Source organism: Sminthopsis crassicaudata, chromosome 6, assembly GCF_048593235.1.
Source record: "Sminthopsis crassicaudata isolate SCR6 chromosome 6, ASM4859323v1, whole genome shotgun sequence".
Classification (NCBI taxonomy): domain Eukaryota; kingdom Metazoa; phylum Chordata; class Mammalia; order Dasyuromorphia; family Dasyuridae; genus Sminthopsis; species Sminthopsis crassicaudata.
Genome location: NC_133622.1, coordinates 37,005,959 through 37,020,056, shown reverse-complemented (window position 1 = coordinate 37,020,056; position 14,098 = coordinate 37,005,959). Strand labels below are relative to the sequence as shown.

Here is a 14,098-nt window from a genome sequence, read left to right as displayed (position 1 = left end):
TTAAAATCCATTCAAAGTTTCTAATGTCATCTGTTCAGATTGCGATAGGTAAAAATTATACTCTGCCTCATCATGTGGAAGGTGAAATGTGAGATGAAATAGATATTTGAGTTTCTGAGCATTTTGATTTATTAAGTCATTCATGCCATTTACCTAAGAAATTAAGGCCAGGCCCCTTTCTTCATTTAGGATTAGACCCCAAATATAGGGGGAGACAGATTTATTAAATTAAAAATAATCAAATAAGGCTGATTAATTTTAGGAAAAAATACAGCATTAAGTAGTCTGCCTTCTAGTTGGATGAAAGATGAAGGACTTTAAAAGTTTGGAGGGAGAGAGTACACAGGTGTTCCTGAAATCAGGAAAGGAGGTGCCCCATTTGTCTGTGTACAGTCAAAAAAAAATGAAAACAATTGATCAATCAGTACAGAGCCAGTTTTCAGATAAGAGAAATGGGTTTCTTAATAACTGAGAAAACAATTTCAGTCTTTGGACCTGGTGGCATTTCTGGTCAGCACAAATGAGGTGCTTAGTTCAGGATCTTGATGCAGCTGGTACATTTTGCTCTGCTTGGCTTGATGAATGACATGAAGAAGAGTGGGTAGAAGTTGCAACTGTTGAATTGGGTTTAGCGTAAGGAAAAACAGGCACAATAGAAAGAAATCATGTTGGGTTTGGAGTTAAAAAGATCCAGGTTTAAAAAAAAGAAAAGAAAAAAAAAGAAAAAAAGGGGGCTGCTAGGTAGCGCAGTGGATAGAGCACCAGACCTGAATTCAGGAGGACCCGAGTTCAAATGTGGTCTCAGACACTTAATACTTCCTAGCTGTGTGACCCTGGGCAAGTTACTTAACCCCAGCCTCAGAAAAAAAAAAAAAAAAAAAGGATCCAGATTTGAATTTTTGAGTGCTACTTTTAATTCATCTGGGATCTTAGACAAGTTCCTCATTTACAAAAGAAGTTGAACTAGATAACTTTTTCAGTCTTTTCCAGCTATAAATTGATAATCCTGTGATCACATCCAAAAATCCAGTTGATTGCTTCAGGAAGTTTGATTTTTTCCTCATTATAGGTCTTCATACAAAGACTAGATATCTGTCCTGTGTTCATAAAATATTGGGTATGCTAGTTTGATACATCATTTCTGAAACTGGTAATTCCAGGGAGCTGAATTTGTCCTTGATATCCTTTCCTTTCTTTTCCCTTTCCTCCCCTATTCCTTTTCTCTATCCTGTCACTTTGGTAAGCCTTAAGTCACTTGGTGCCCCAAAGCCTTAAGATCTTTGATATGACATTGTAACCATGAAACAAAATTGTTGGTTTCCCTTCTATCCCTTATGAAATGTTTATTACCTTAGTGCAATTGACTTAAGCTCTTTGTTCATTTAATCAGATTATCATTCCTCTGAATTCTCTATAATTTGGGAATGAATGGTGTCTTATTCTTTCCAGAGTTCTTTATTTTTTAAAAGATTTCCTTATCTATTTGTGATTCTCTAATGAGTGGAATTGCAGCTACAAATGCAGACGTATTGGGAACAAGTTTTATTATCTTGTAAACTGTTCTGGTTTCTGTTGCATCTTATCTTTTTCTGTTTCTGATTCTTTAGGCATTCTATATTCTATGAGATTTCTTCATTCACCTTCTTTCAATCCCTGCTCAGTTTGTTACAGAATAACTTGGATTTATCAAAAGAAGCATAGGGAAACTTGGCCTGTGGGCCTTGGGGGTAGTATGGCACCATTGTACAGACATCTTTGTTTCTTTATAATTTGGTCACAGTGTTGTTAAGTTTGGAGATACCTGGAGTATCAATTGCAGAACACATATCCTATGGTAAGAAGCATCAATGAGAAATTGATGATACATAAATGATACTGTTCAGTTTCTAGTAGATGTGGCACTTCTAAGTGTGCTTAATGGAAAGATTATAAATAAGGTTAATTGCCACATTACACATAACACACAAATTCCTTGAAATTCAAGTTTGATATTAAATATTTTCTAAAAGGAAACTTGTGTTTGGCAGTAGGTATTACCACTCTGATTTTTTATTACCTCAAGATTTATTTGTTTTTTGCTAAGGTGATTGGGGTTAAATGACTTGCTCCGGGTCACATACCTTGAGTCTTTGGCCAAATTTGAACTTGGGTCCTCCTGACTCCGAAGTCAGTGCTGTATCTCAAGGTTTTTAAAACTAGATTGAAAAAGGGCTCTCCTTAGCTGGGTAAGGAGATTTGTATTAGTCCACTTATGTGATAATGAGGACTTGTTTCCATTTTTTTCCTGGAGGGATTTGTTTATTATTCAAATTTATATGAAGTTATTTGGTATAAATTACATTAAATACTTTGTGGGTTTTTTTTTCTTATTTTTCTGAAAGTGATCATTTTTTATATCTTGGCACAAGGGAGGATAAGTTTTTAGTATATAAAACACAGTACTTGAAAAAACAAGGTAAGTTATACAAAGTAATTTTCATGTTCCAAATTAATAATATTTTAGTAGGTTCTGATGCAAAGAAAAATAATTTTATATTTCTATTCCACTTCATCTTCCAATGCTGAAAAGAAAGACAGCTTTAGATTAGAGTAGTAGAATTGGGATGGAACTTAAAAAATTTCCTAGTGCAAACATCTCATTGTGCAGATGAGAAAATCCTGCAAGGTCAGTAAAAGTGAAATATATTGCCTAAAGTTTCTACTAGACCAGAGACATTGTTCCATAGGGGATTAGTTATGACAGGCAAGTGACAGCAGGACAAATGCATTTGCTGGTCTGTTTAAACTAGCAGAGAACTTTAATTTTTTTTGTTATTGAGGCCTGACATTTATAGTGAATGCATAATATTTCCAAACTTGTATTCCTTACCATTTTTTCCCCTGAGGCAATTGGGGTTAAGTAATTTTCCCAGGGTCACACAGCTAGGAAGTGTTAAGTGTCTAAGATCCTGACGTCAGGGCTGGTGCTCTATCTACTGTGCCATCTGCTGCCCCACATTCTTTACCATTTTAAGGTTACTCTTTGAATGGACAAGCAAAGATGTTAACTCTGTAACTGACTACTGCTTCTTTGCCTGTTGCTTTATATGTGTCAGAAAGCAATGGTGACTTTTAATAATACACAGAATGTTTTAAAAATTAAAATCCTGTAAAAAACTACAGAGAGGTTGCCAATTTGTTAAGTTTTTAATTGCCCTGATAATTATGACTATAGTTTTTTTTTTTTTTTTGGGCGTGCTTTTATGATTTGGTAATAATAGAATTCCTATTTTATGTAACTAACCATAGAATAGGGACAAAAAGGAGAAAAAAAAAAAAAAGGATCCTAAACTTAAATTTATTGTTTAACCTCTGCTGCAGCTTGGGACGTTTTTGTTTTGCTTTATGTTTTCTTTTGAAAATCTTTTAGGCTAATATAACGGTTATTGGCATATCAATTCTTGTGCTTTAGTGTTCAAAATAAAATTTTTTTTTTGTGCATATAGGGGTTGTGGAGTGATTGGAGCCATCTTTAATCAGTATATTGTTAGTAAAATACTGACATTATTTAGCAATATTTTTTCCTTTAGGACTTCTTTCTCAAGTATTTAATTTTTGTTTTCTCTTTTTTCTTTACAGAGAGTGTCTTGGGAAGCATGAGGTGAGTCCAAGGCTTATTAAGGGATTATTACAAAACTTGCAATGTGTGTTTTTTATGTACTAGAATAAAAACAAAGTTGAAGCATTATTATTTTAGCAGATGATACAACATCCATGTATTTTGATTCAATTAACTTTACAATTTCAAAATATTTTTAATTACCAGAAAGATTTGTGGACTAGAGAATATGCAGTGGTTGTTTAGCTTTTCCTTAATTAAATCATTTGGCTTTTGGCAGAAACCTAGAAATTTAGAGCTATTGGGGATTATATATCACCTATTCTGTGCTCTTACTGTACAGACAAAGAGACCAAGGCTGCCCTAAGGTCACTATTGGCAGATGGTGGTGGTGGTACATTGGGCTGCTTGATTCCAATTCCAACACATTACCCAGAGTTCAAATCCTGTCTTACTGGCTGTGACCTTGACCAAGTCCCTTGAACTGTTTCATCTGTCATAATGCACCTATCTAATACATACAAAGTGCTCTGTAACATGACATTGTTCACAGCATTCATTTTAAGGAACTTTGAAGAGGACACTTCATTGCTCATAAATTCTAGAGTATATTTTTAGAGGTCATCTAAGTTTTACTGCTGAGATTCATTTGGACAATTCTAGATGAAGACCAGTTTTTTTAAAAAAGGAATGTTTTAAAAAAAGGATATGTTCAGCCTAAGATGCTTTTTCTTTAAATGATGTATTTGGTTTTGGTGGTGATAAGGGAAACCATTTAAAGCATGGTAATCTCAAGCTATTTCTTTTTATTAATTCATCTTATTTTACAAGTATCCTGTAGAGTATTCTGGTAAAGACACACACACACACGTTTGCCTATGATCAAAGTAAAAATACAAAGGCAGCTCCGTTACCTAATTATTGTTTTTAGTTTAATCATAGGATAATATTCATTTCTTTATTAGTAAGATTGCTGGAAGAACAGCCTCTCCTATGGATTTTGTAATTGTTTTTGCATTTTATGTTTTGGCCAAAATGCCAGTAGTGGTGATAATGGTGGGATTTTTGTGTGCTTCATAAACTGGTTTTTTTTTTTTTTTTTTTAAATTTTTTTTTATTATATATATATATATATTTTATAATATTATCCCTTGTATTCATTTTTCCAAATTACCCCCCCTCCCTTATTCCCTCCCCCCGACGACAGGCAATACCATACATTTTACATGTGTTACAATACAGTCTAAGTACAATACATGTGTGTGAATATCATTTTCTTGTTGCACAATAAACATTAGAATCCGAAGGTACATGCAACCTGGGCAGACAGATATTAGTGCTAACAATTTACATTCCCCTCCCAGTGTTTCTTCTCTGGGTGTATCTACCTCTGTCCATCATTGATCAACTGGAAGTGAGTTGGATCTTCTTTATGTTGAAGATTTTCACTTCCATCAGAATACATCCTCATACAGTATCGTTGTTGAAGTATACAGTGATCTTCTGATTCTGCTCATTTCACTCAGCATCAGTTGATTTAAGTCTCTCCAACCCTCTCTGTATTCCTCCTGCTGGTCATTTCTTACTGAGCAATAATATTCCATAACTTTCATATACCACAATTTACCCAACCATTCTCCAACTGATGGACATCCATTCATCTTCCAGTTTCTAGCTACAACAAAAAGAGCTGCCACAAACATTTTGGAACATATATGTCTCTTTCCGCTCTTTAGTATTTCTTTGGGATATAATCCCAGTAGTAGCGCTGCTGGGTCAAAGGGTATGCACAGTTTGATAACTTTTTGGGCATAATTCCAGATTGCTCTCCAGAATGGCTGGATTCTTTCACAACTCCACCAGCAATGTATTAGTGTCCCAATTTCCCCACATCCCCTCCAACATTTGTCATTATTTGTTCCTGTCATCTTAGCCAATCTGACAGGTGTGTAGTGGTATCTCAGAGTGGTCTTAATTTGCATTTCTCTGATCAGTAGTGATTTGGAACACTCTTTCATGTAAGTGGATATAGTTTCAATTTCTTCCTCTGAGAATTGTCTGTTCATATCCTTTGACCATTTATCAATTGGAGAATGGTTTGGTTTCTTATAAATTATGGTCAGTTCTCTATATATTTTGGAAATGAGACCTTTGTCAGAACCTTTGTTTTTAAAAATATTTTCCCAATTTGTTACTTCCCTTCTAATCTTGTTTGCATTAGTATTATTTGTACAGAAACTTTTTAGTTTGATGTAATCAAAATCTTCTATTTTGTGATCAATAATGATCTCTAGTTCTCCTCTGGTCATAAATTCCTTCCTCCTCCACAAGTCTGAGAGGTAGATTATCCTCTGTTCCTCTAATCTATTTATTATCTCCCTCTTTATGCCTAAATCATGGACCCATTTTGATCTTATCTTGGTATATGGTGTTAAGTGTGGATCCATATCTAATTTCTGCCATACTAATTTCCAGCATAAACTGGTTTTTAACATAATATAATTTGACTAAGCAATTCAGGAATTTGTGAAAATATTCATGTGAGATAATAGGCTCCTGACACTGGGGGCAGAGAGATCCTTTATCTATTGGAGAAGTGATTGCAAATGGAAAAATACGGCCTTTTGGGGAATCACAATGGGAAAGGACTTTTCTTGCCATCGTGTTGTAGGTCTTGCTAATATAAGAAATCTGAGCTAATTCTGAAATAGAACTTTTAAAATTATTATAGACAATAATTTAAGTTGAATAATTGATTTTCTCACTGTCAAATTAGCTGTCACCATTGGAACGGTATCATATATAAAATGTGTTAATGTTTGTTTTCTTGCTTTCTTTAATGTTTTCTAGATCAGTCCCCTGCCATGTTATGCTGTGGGTCCTTATTCTTGTAAGAGATTTTGTGGACGGAGTCTAAATTGTCAAAATCATACCTGCATGAAAGAGTGTCATAAAGTTACTGAAATGAATGGCTGTGCTGATGAAAAAAAGGTAAATGTCCTTATTTTCTGTAAGTAATCATGTTGAACAAAATGGATTTTAGTAGGAATCTTGTCAGTTAAGTAGTATTAAGTGTTAACGTTTAGGATTTTAAAATATTTTGTTACTTCTGTGGAGCCACAGTGATATTTCATTGATGGTGGATACAGACTCTACCGGTACAGATTGCAAACCATTTATATATTCTTGTTCAGAGCTATTCTTATCCTATATCTTTACACGAATTTTCCATAAAGAATCTGTGCAATGTAATAGATTTCCTTTGATTCTTCAAGGATACTGGTGTGGAATTTGGGTCATCCATTTTTATGTGACTGGCCCACCTTTTTTTGCCTTGTCATATTAGTCTTTTTTGATAGTTTTGAATCTCTAATTTCTCTGATCCTCAGCTCTGTCCCAGTTTATTCTGGTTTTGGCTCTTGTACTCTAGAGTGAGCACTAGAATTAATTTTGATCCTAGTGTTTCTTCATCTCAGTGGCTATGATAAACATTCTGTGACTGGTGGAGGTAAGTGAAGATCATGGTCATTAGCAGTATTAAGTTTGCTAGTGGAAGATATGGTGGTTATAGTCAGCCAGAATCTGTATATAGTTTTGGGATATAAGAATAGTAAGTTTGTAAGATTCTACTAGCGTTAGAGTAAGCTAGTCCTGCTTTCAAGAAAAAGAAATATACTTTTAATGACAATTTCCAAAAAGAATAATCTTTGTCAGATCATATTTTCCAATTTTTGGTTTAGAAAATGTGATCATTGTTAAGCATAATAGAAATTTTTTTCTTGATCTTTGGTTTTATTGGTGCTAGTTTTATCATTGCTCTCCTTCCTCTCCTCCCTGCATTCTCCATCCCATGCCCTCCCAGAATTGTCCCCTTCCCTATTTCTACCAATAGAATTCTCCTCCAGTAAAGAAGCACAGATAAGCATCAGAAATTAACATAATGATTGTGTCTGACAATTTTTGTTTCATTTTTCAAGCACACTCTACTACTTTTCTAGTAAGACAAGAGAGAAATGCTTCACCAGCAGTTCAATAAAATCACAGTTAATTATTGCATTTATCAGGATCCTGAAATTTTTCATTGTTTTAATATTATAAATTGTTCTCTTGCTTACAAGTCTTTTTAAGTTCCCCATAATTCTTCACGTTCTTTTTTTTTCCCCTTCTCAATATATTTCCACATTTATCATGCTGCACAAGAAAAATCAGATCAAAAAGGGAAAAAAAAAAAGAGAGGAAAAAAAATCAAGCAGACAACAACAAAAAAGACCAATGTGCTCTCTCTGGATGTGAATGGATCTTTCTATCTCAAATCTATTGGAATTCCCCTCAATCACCTTGTTATTGAAAAGAGCCACGTCCATCACAGTTGATCACCATATAATCTTGTTGCTGTGTACTCTTGATTCTACTCACTTCACTCAGCATCAGTTTGTGTAAGTCTCTCCAGGCTTTTCTGAAATCAGTCTGCTCATCATTTCTTATAGAACTATAATATTTCCATTACATTCATATATCATAACTTGTTTAGTCATTCCCCAACTGATGGACATCACTAAATTTCCAGTTCCTTGCTACTACAAAAAAGGCTGCTATAGAAGTTTTTGCACATATGGGTTCTTTTCCCTCTTTTATGATCTCTTTGGGATACAGACCCAGTAGTGATACTTCCCTCTGGGCATAATTCCAAATTGCTCTCCAGAGTGGTTGTAGCATTTCATAACTCCACCAATAATGTATTAGTATCCCAGTTTTCCCACATACCCTCCAACGTTTATCATTGTTTTTTCCTGTGATCTTAGCCAATCTGAGAGGAGTGAAGTGGTACCTCAGTTATTTTAATTTCCATTTCTTTAATCATTAGTGATTGGGTATTTTTTCATATGACTAGAAATGGCGTCATCTGAATATTGTCTGTTCTTTGACCATTTATCAATTGGGGAGTGGCATGTATTCTTACAGATTTGAATCAGTTCTCTATTTTAGAGAGGAAGTCTTTATTAGAAACGTTAGACATAAATTTTCCCCCCAGTTTTCTGCTTCCCTTTTAATCTTGGCTGCATTGGTTTTGTTGGTACAAATTCTTTTTAAGTTAATGTAAGTAAAATTATCTACTTTGTATTTCATAATGTTCTCTAGTTCTTTGGTTATAAATTCCTTACTTCTTCACAGATGAGTGGTAGATTCTCTTGTTCTCCTAATTTGCTTATGTTTAAATCATGAACTCATTTTGACCTTTTCTTGGCAAAGAATATTAGGTGTGGGTTAATGCCTAGTTTGTCGTATTATTTTCCAATTTTTCTAGCAATTTTTGTCAAATAATGAGTTCTTATCCCAGAAGCTGGGGTCTTTGGTTTTATCAAACACTAAGTTACTATAGTATATGTTGTATTGTTATGTAGATTACTATGAAATATTGTTTCATAGTATACACACACATACACACACACACACACACACACATATGTACTATACCATATTATAGTATGGTATAGTACTATTGTATCTTGTGAACCTAATGTATTCCACTAATCCACTACTCTTATTTCTTAGCCAGAACTAAATAGTTTTGATGACTGCTATTTTATAATACAGTTTTAATTCTGGTACAACTAAGAAATTCTTGACCTTTTGTTTTCCAGATGAAACTTACTTTTTTCTAGCTTTATAAAGTAATTTCTTGGCAGTTTGATTGGTATGGCACTGAATAAGTAGATTACATAGAATTGTCATTTTTATTATATTAGCTTGGCCTATCTATGAGAACTTGCTATTTTTTCAGTTGTTTAGATTTAATTTTATTTTGTGAAAAGTGTTTTGTAATTGTGTTCATATAATGACTGACTTAGTCATGGCAGGTAAACTTCCAGATATTTTATATTATCTATATTATTTTAAATGGGATGTCTAATTTCTATCTCTGGCTCTTAAACTTTGTTGATAAGATATCAAAATACCAATAATTTATGTTTTTTTTTTTTTATATCCTGCATCTTCACTAAAGTTAATTGGAGTATTATTTTATTTGATTCTCTAGGATTCTCTTATGTATACCATCATTTCTTTTGCAAAGAGTAATAATTTTGTTTCCTCATTGCTATTTTAATTCCTTCAATTTCTTTTTGCTAAAGCTAACATTTCTAATATAATATTGAATATTGATGTTAATGAGTAACCTTGTTTCATTTTGTGAATGCTTCTAGTTTATCTCTATTATGTATAATTCTTGCTGATGGTTTTATAGAAGCTACTGATAATTTTAAGGAAAACTCCATTTATTCCTATATGCTCTAATGTTTTTAATAGGAATAGGGTGTTGTATTTTGTCCAATACCTTGTCTGCATCTACTGACATAATCATGTGATTTCTGTTAGTTTGGCTTTTGATGTAATCAATTATGCTAATAGTTTTCCTGATGTTGAACTATCTCTTCATACCTGAAATAAATCCCACGTGGTCATAGTATATTATCCTGAGGATAAATTACTGTAATCTCTTTGCTAATATATATTTTTTCCCCACATTATTTGTATAGTATTGGAATTAATTGGTAGAATTTACTTATAAATCCATCTGGCCCTGGCGATATTTTCTTAGGGAGTTCATTAATATCTTCTTAATTTAAAAAATTTTTTTTTTGTGTAAAATGGAATTATGTAAGTAATTTATTTCTTCCAGTTAATCTGGGCAACTTATATTTTAGTAAGTAGTGATCCATTTTGTTTAGATTATCAGATTTATTTCCATACAATTGGGCAAAATAGCTCCTATTTATTGCTTTGTAGTATGGTGATTTAATTTTCTTCTTTACTTTTTCTAATTAAATTAACTAAAGGTTTATCTTTCAGTTTTATTCATCTCTCCTTTGATTTTCAGAATTTCAAATTTGGTATTTAGTTGGAGGTTTTAAATTTGTTCTTTTTCTAGATTTTTAAGTTGCATGTACAATTCATTGATCTTTTTTTTCTATTTTTTTCCCCCCCTGTTATGCTGGGATACAGGGCTCACAATTTGCCTTCTGTTGTTGAGCTAGAGGTCTTTCAGCTAGTCTGCTGATCCACTGGCCTCTGAATCAGAACCAAATAGCCCACACTGCTGTATTTTGGCCAAGAGCCTGCCAGTAGATTACTGGTGCTGGGCTTCTCCGCCCTGGGCCTTCCCACACTGCTCTGGGCTACATTCCCCCTGCCCAATGTGACAGAGCTTTCCTGAAGTCCTTTTCAGATACCTTAGGCTGGAAAATTATGACATTCAGAATGTTTATGGGTTCTGTCACTCCAAAATCCTTTTAGAGTCTTATATAGTATTGATTTTGAGGGAAAGCCAGGCAAAGTTTCCACTATTTTGGCTCTGCCCCCCTCTTCCTGTTCTTTTGATGCAAAAATATTCCATTATATTTGTTTTTGTTTAGTGAGTCATTCCTTTACTATCACAAAAAATGCTGCTAAAATACATCTGTTTGTATATATAGGATTTTTACATAGTAACCATGCAGTTAGTTCACTTATTTATTTATTTATTTTCATATCTACTCATTTATATGCATATATATATTCACTGTAGTTGTGCCTGGTATGGGAAACAGCTTATAAAATAGTAACAATAATAATAATAATAGCAGCAGCAACAACAACAACATTTATATAGTGCCTACTATTTACTAGGAACTGTGCTGAACTTTTTATAAATATTATCTTTTTTATGCTCATAATAATCCTAGAAGGTAGGGGCCATTATTACACTCATTTTTTGATATGAAGAAAAATTACATGCAGTTAATTTAAAAGTTATGTGCAGTTTAATGACTGGAATTATGATTCCAGGCTGACTTCCAGAATGATCAGACCAGTTCATAGCTCCACCAATAAGGCATACCCCTCTAACACTTTCTACTTAGATCTTTTATTATTTTTGCCAACCTGATGGCTATGAAATAAAACCTCAGCTATTATAATTTACAATTTTCCTTGCTTAAACCTCAAGCTCCCAGAGCCCTTTTCATTTTTGCATACTTTAAAAATAATTTGAGAGAGAAAGGGGGGAGGGAGGGAAGGAGAGAAAGAAGAAGAGGGAGAAGGCAGAGAAAGAGAGGGAGATTGGGGATTGAGGAGAGAAGGGGAGGGAGAGGAATTGAGATTGGGCTTGAAATAATATATCATACATTGTAATATATATTATGCTTGTTCTGTCCAAAATACTTGGAGCATATGTGCGCGTACATACATGCAAATACAGCATCATAGAAATTTATTTTATTACTATTGTAGATATGTATACATATTCGTATACATATAAGTGTAGATGTCCCAAATAATTTTAGATTAAGATATAATCTAATTTTCATTGTATTTTTTTGTGGGTTTACCCACAGTGATTGTAATATTATTTTGGTCAGGGTCTAATTTTATTGGAGATGTTCATTCAATGCAGATTGATTATTTGCATATAAAGTTGGGCTTCTGTTAGGAGTTAGATATCATTTAAATTGATTTAATGGCTTTATGTACAATAAAAAAATTGGAGGGAATTTAAATTTTAATTTCTTGAAAAACTTTATAATACTAATCACCTTTCTTTCATTAATATGAATATGTGAAGTTTAGGAAGCACTCTGTTATAGAACTTTGAACTTGGAGTGAGAATGCTTGACCCCAAATATTGATTCTGTAAATTCATAACAATGTTGTTATTCAGTGAATTTTACAGTTAAAGAAATTGAGAAACAGTATCATTTGTACTTTCAACCTTGTAGCATTATTTTGAAGAAAGAACTTTGAAATTTATGCCCTTCACATTTATTTGGCATTTAATTTAATGTTTACTAAAGTCATTAATATTTCCTGACCAAATGACACTCTGAATTTCTAAAAGAATAGGTGAATTTGATAGTCTTAATTTTACAGAAGACGCCTTAATTTAATGAGTGTTTTTGAATCATGACATAGAAATAAGACGTGTAGTAGTTTTAAGCTACAAAATTCTGTCAGGACAAATGTAGATAGAATACAGTCATGTGTTTTCCCTTAATGTGTATTAGTTAACATTTCATTTTTAATCATACAAAATATTCAATACACAGATAATCCCATTACAGTGATGGTTTTTTAATTACAGTTTATATGTTTAGTTTTTACTTATCCTTGGAGTGCTTTGCTAAACTACTTCTGATAAACTGAGCATTCCTATATAACTCTACTCCTCATCTTTGATGACATAGACAGTATTGTTATTCTGTAATCCAGATGCCTTATTGGAAAGGGAGAGAATAGAAAGGGCATACTTGTGTATTTGTGGCTTTTTTGGTGTTTTGTCTTTAATTAGTTAATTTCAGTTTCCTTCCTTCTGTTTCAGTTTCACTTATTCCAGCCATTTTATATACTTGGATAAGCACATTTATCTGTGGCCCCCTGGATCATCAGATTTAGAGCTAAGAGGGACTTTCGATACATAGTCCAGCAGTTTTAAAATTTGGGGTATCAGATGATTGAGGACCACCAAAGAACTTTTGTGTGTGATTTATATCTATGGATATTCATCATAGTAGAAAGTAAAACTAATTAAAATGTAAAATTATTAGTTCCTTTTAAAATATGTCTACATAAAACACATTTTAAAATGAAAAATGATTTTCAAAACAAAAAAAAACAATTTAATGAGAGGCATGGTGTTTCACACTTTTTGCAAGCCTCTTTGATTTCTGTATTCATTCTGTTGTAAACTGTACAAATGTAATAAAATTCATAATTGCTTCATCAAAGACATTTTAAAGTAAAATTTTTAACTTACGAATTTTTATATTTAATATGAACTATAGGATGTGTTTGAGATTTGGAATTGTGTCTCGAGGATAGGATTACAGGATAATAATGAAGGTGGAAAGGGGATAGCTTTGCAGATGCATCATGTTGAAAAGAACATATCATTTGATTTCTCTGGGCCTGGGTTTGAATCTGTTTTGCTGTGTTTCTCTACCTATTTGACTTGGACCAAGTCACTTTTTTCCTTATTTGTCAAACGAGGAGGTTGGATTGGTTGATGTCTAAAATCTCTTCCAAATACTAAGATTATCCCCAAAAGTCAGGGACTGTATCTTGGATTTTTTGGTATTGTCTGTTGAGATTTTGTTTGTTATTTAGTTTTAGTAATATTTTATTTTCCCCAATACATGCAAAGGTAGTTTTCAATTTCATTTTTGTAAGATTTTGTATTCCAAATTTTTTCTTCTTCCCTACTCTCCAAGCCTGCTTCTCATTTCTTATAGAACAATAACATTCCATTACATTCATATGCCATAACTTATTCAGTCATTTCCCCAATTGATGGGCATCATCCACTTAATTTTCAATTCTTTGCCCCTGAAAAAAGAGCTGCTACAAACATTTTTGCACATGTGAGTTCTTTTCCCTCTTTTATGATCTCTTTGGGATACAGACCTAGTAGTGAGACTGCTGGATCAAAAGGTGTGCACAGTTTAATAAGCTCTTTGGGCATAATTCCAA

The 14,098-nt window shown here is 33.1% G+C and overlaps 1 protein-coding gene across 1 annotated transcript in view; it reads left to right on the top strand.

The window, feature by feature from the left end:
* NFXL1 (nuclear transcription factor, X-box binding like 1) overlaps nucleotides 1-14,098 on the top strand; it is a 67,518-nt gene that overhangs the window by 35,819 nt on the left and 17,601 nt on the right. Inside the window, exons 15-16 of the mRNA XM_074275147.1 lie at nucleotides 3,619-3,640; nucleotides 6,449-6,589. Coding sequence (XP_074131248.1) covers nucleotides 3,619-3,640; nucleotides 6,449-6,589 — 163 coding nt within the window. The remainder of the gene's footprint in view (nucleotides 1-3,618; nucleotides 3,641-6,448; nucleotides 6,590-14,098) is intronic.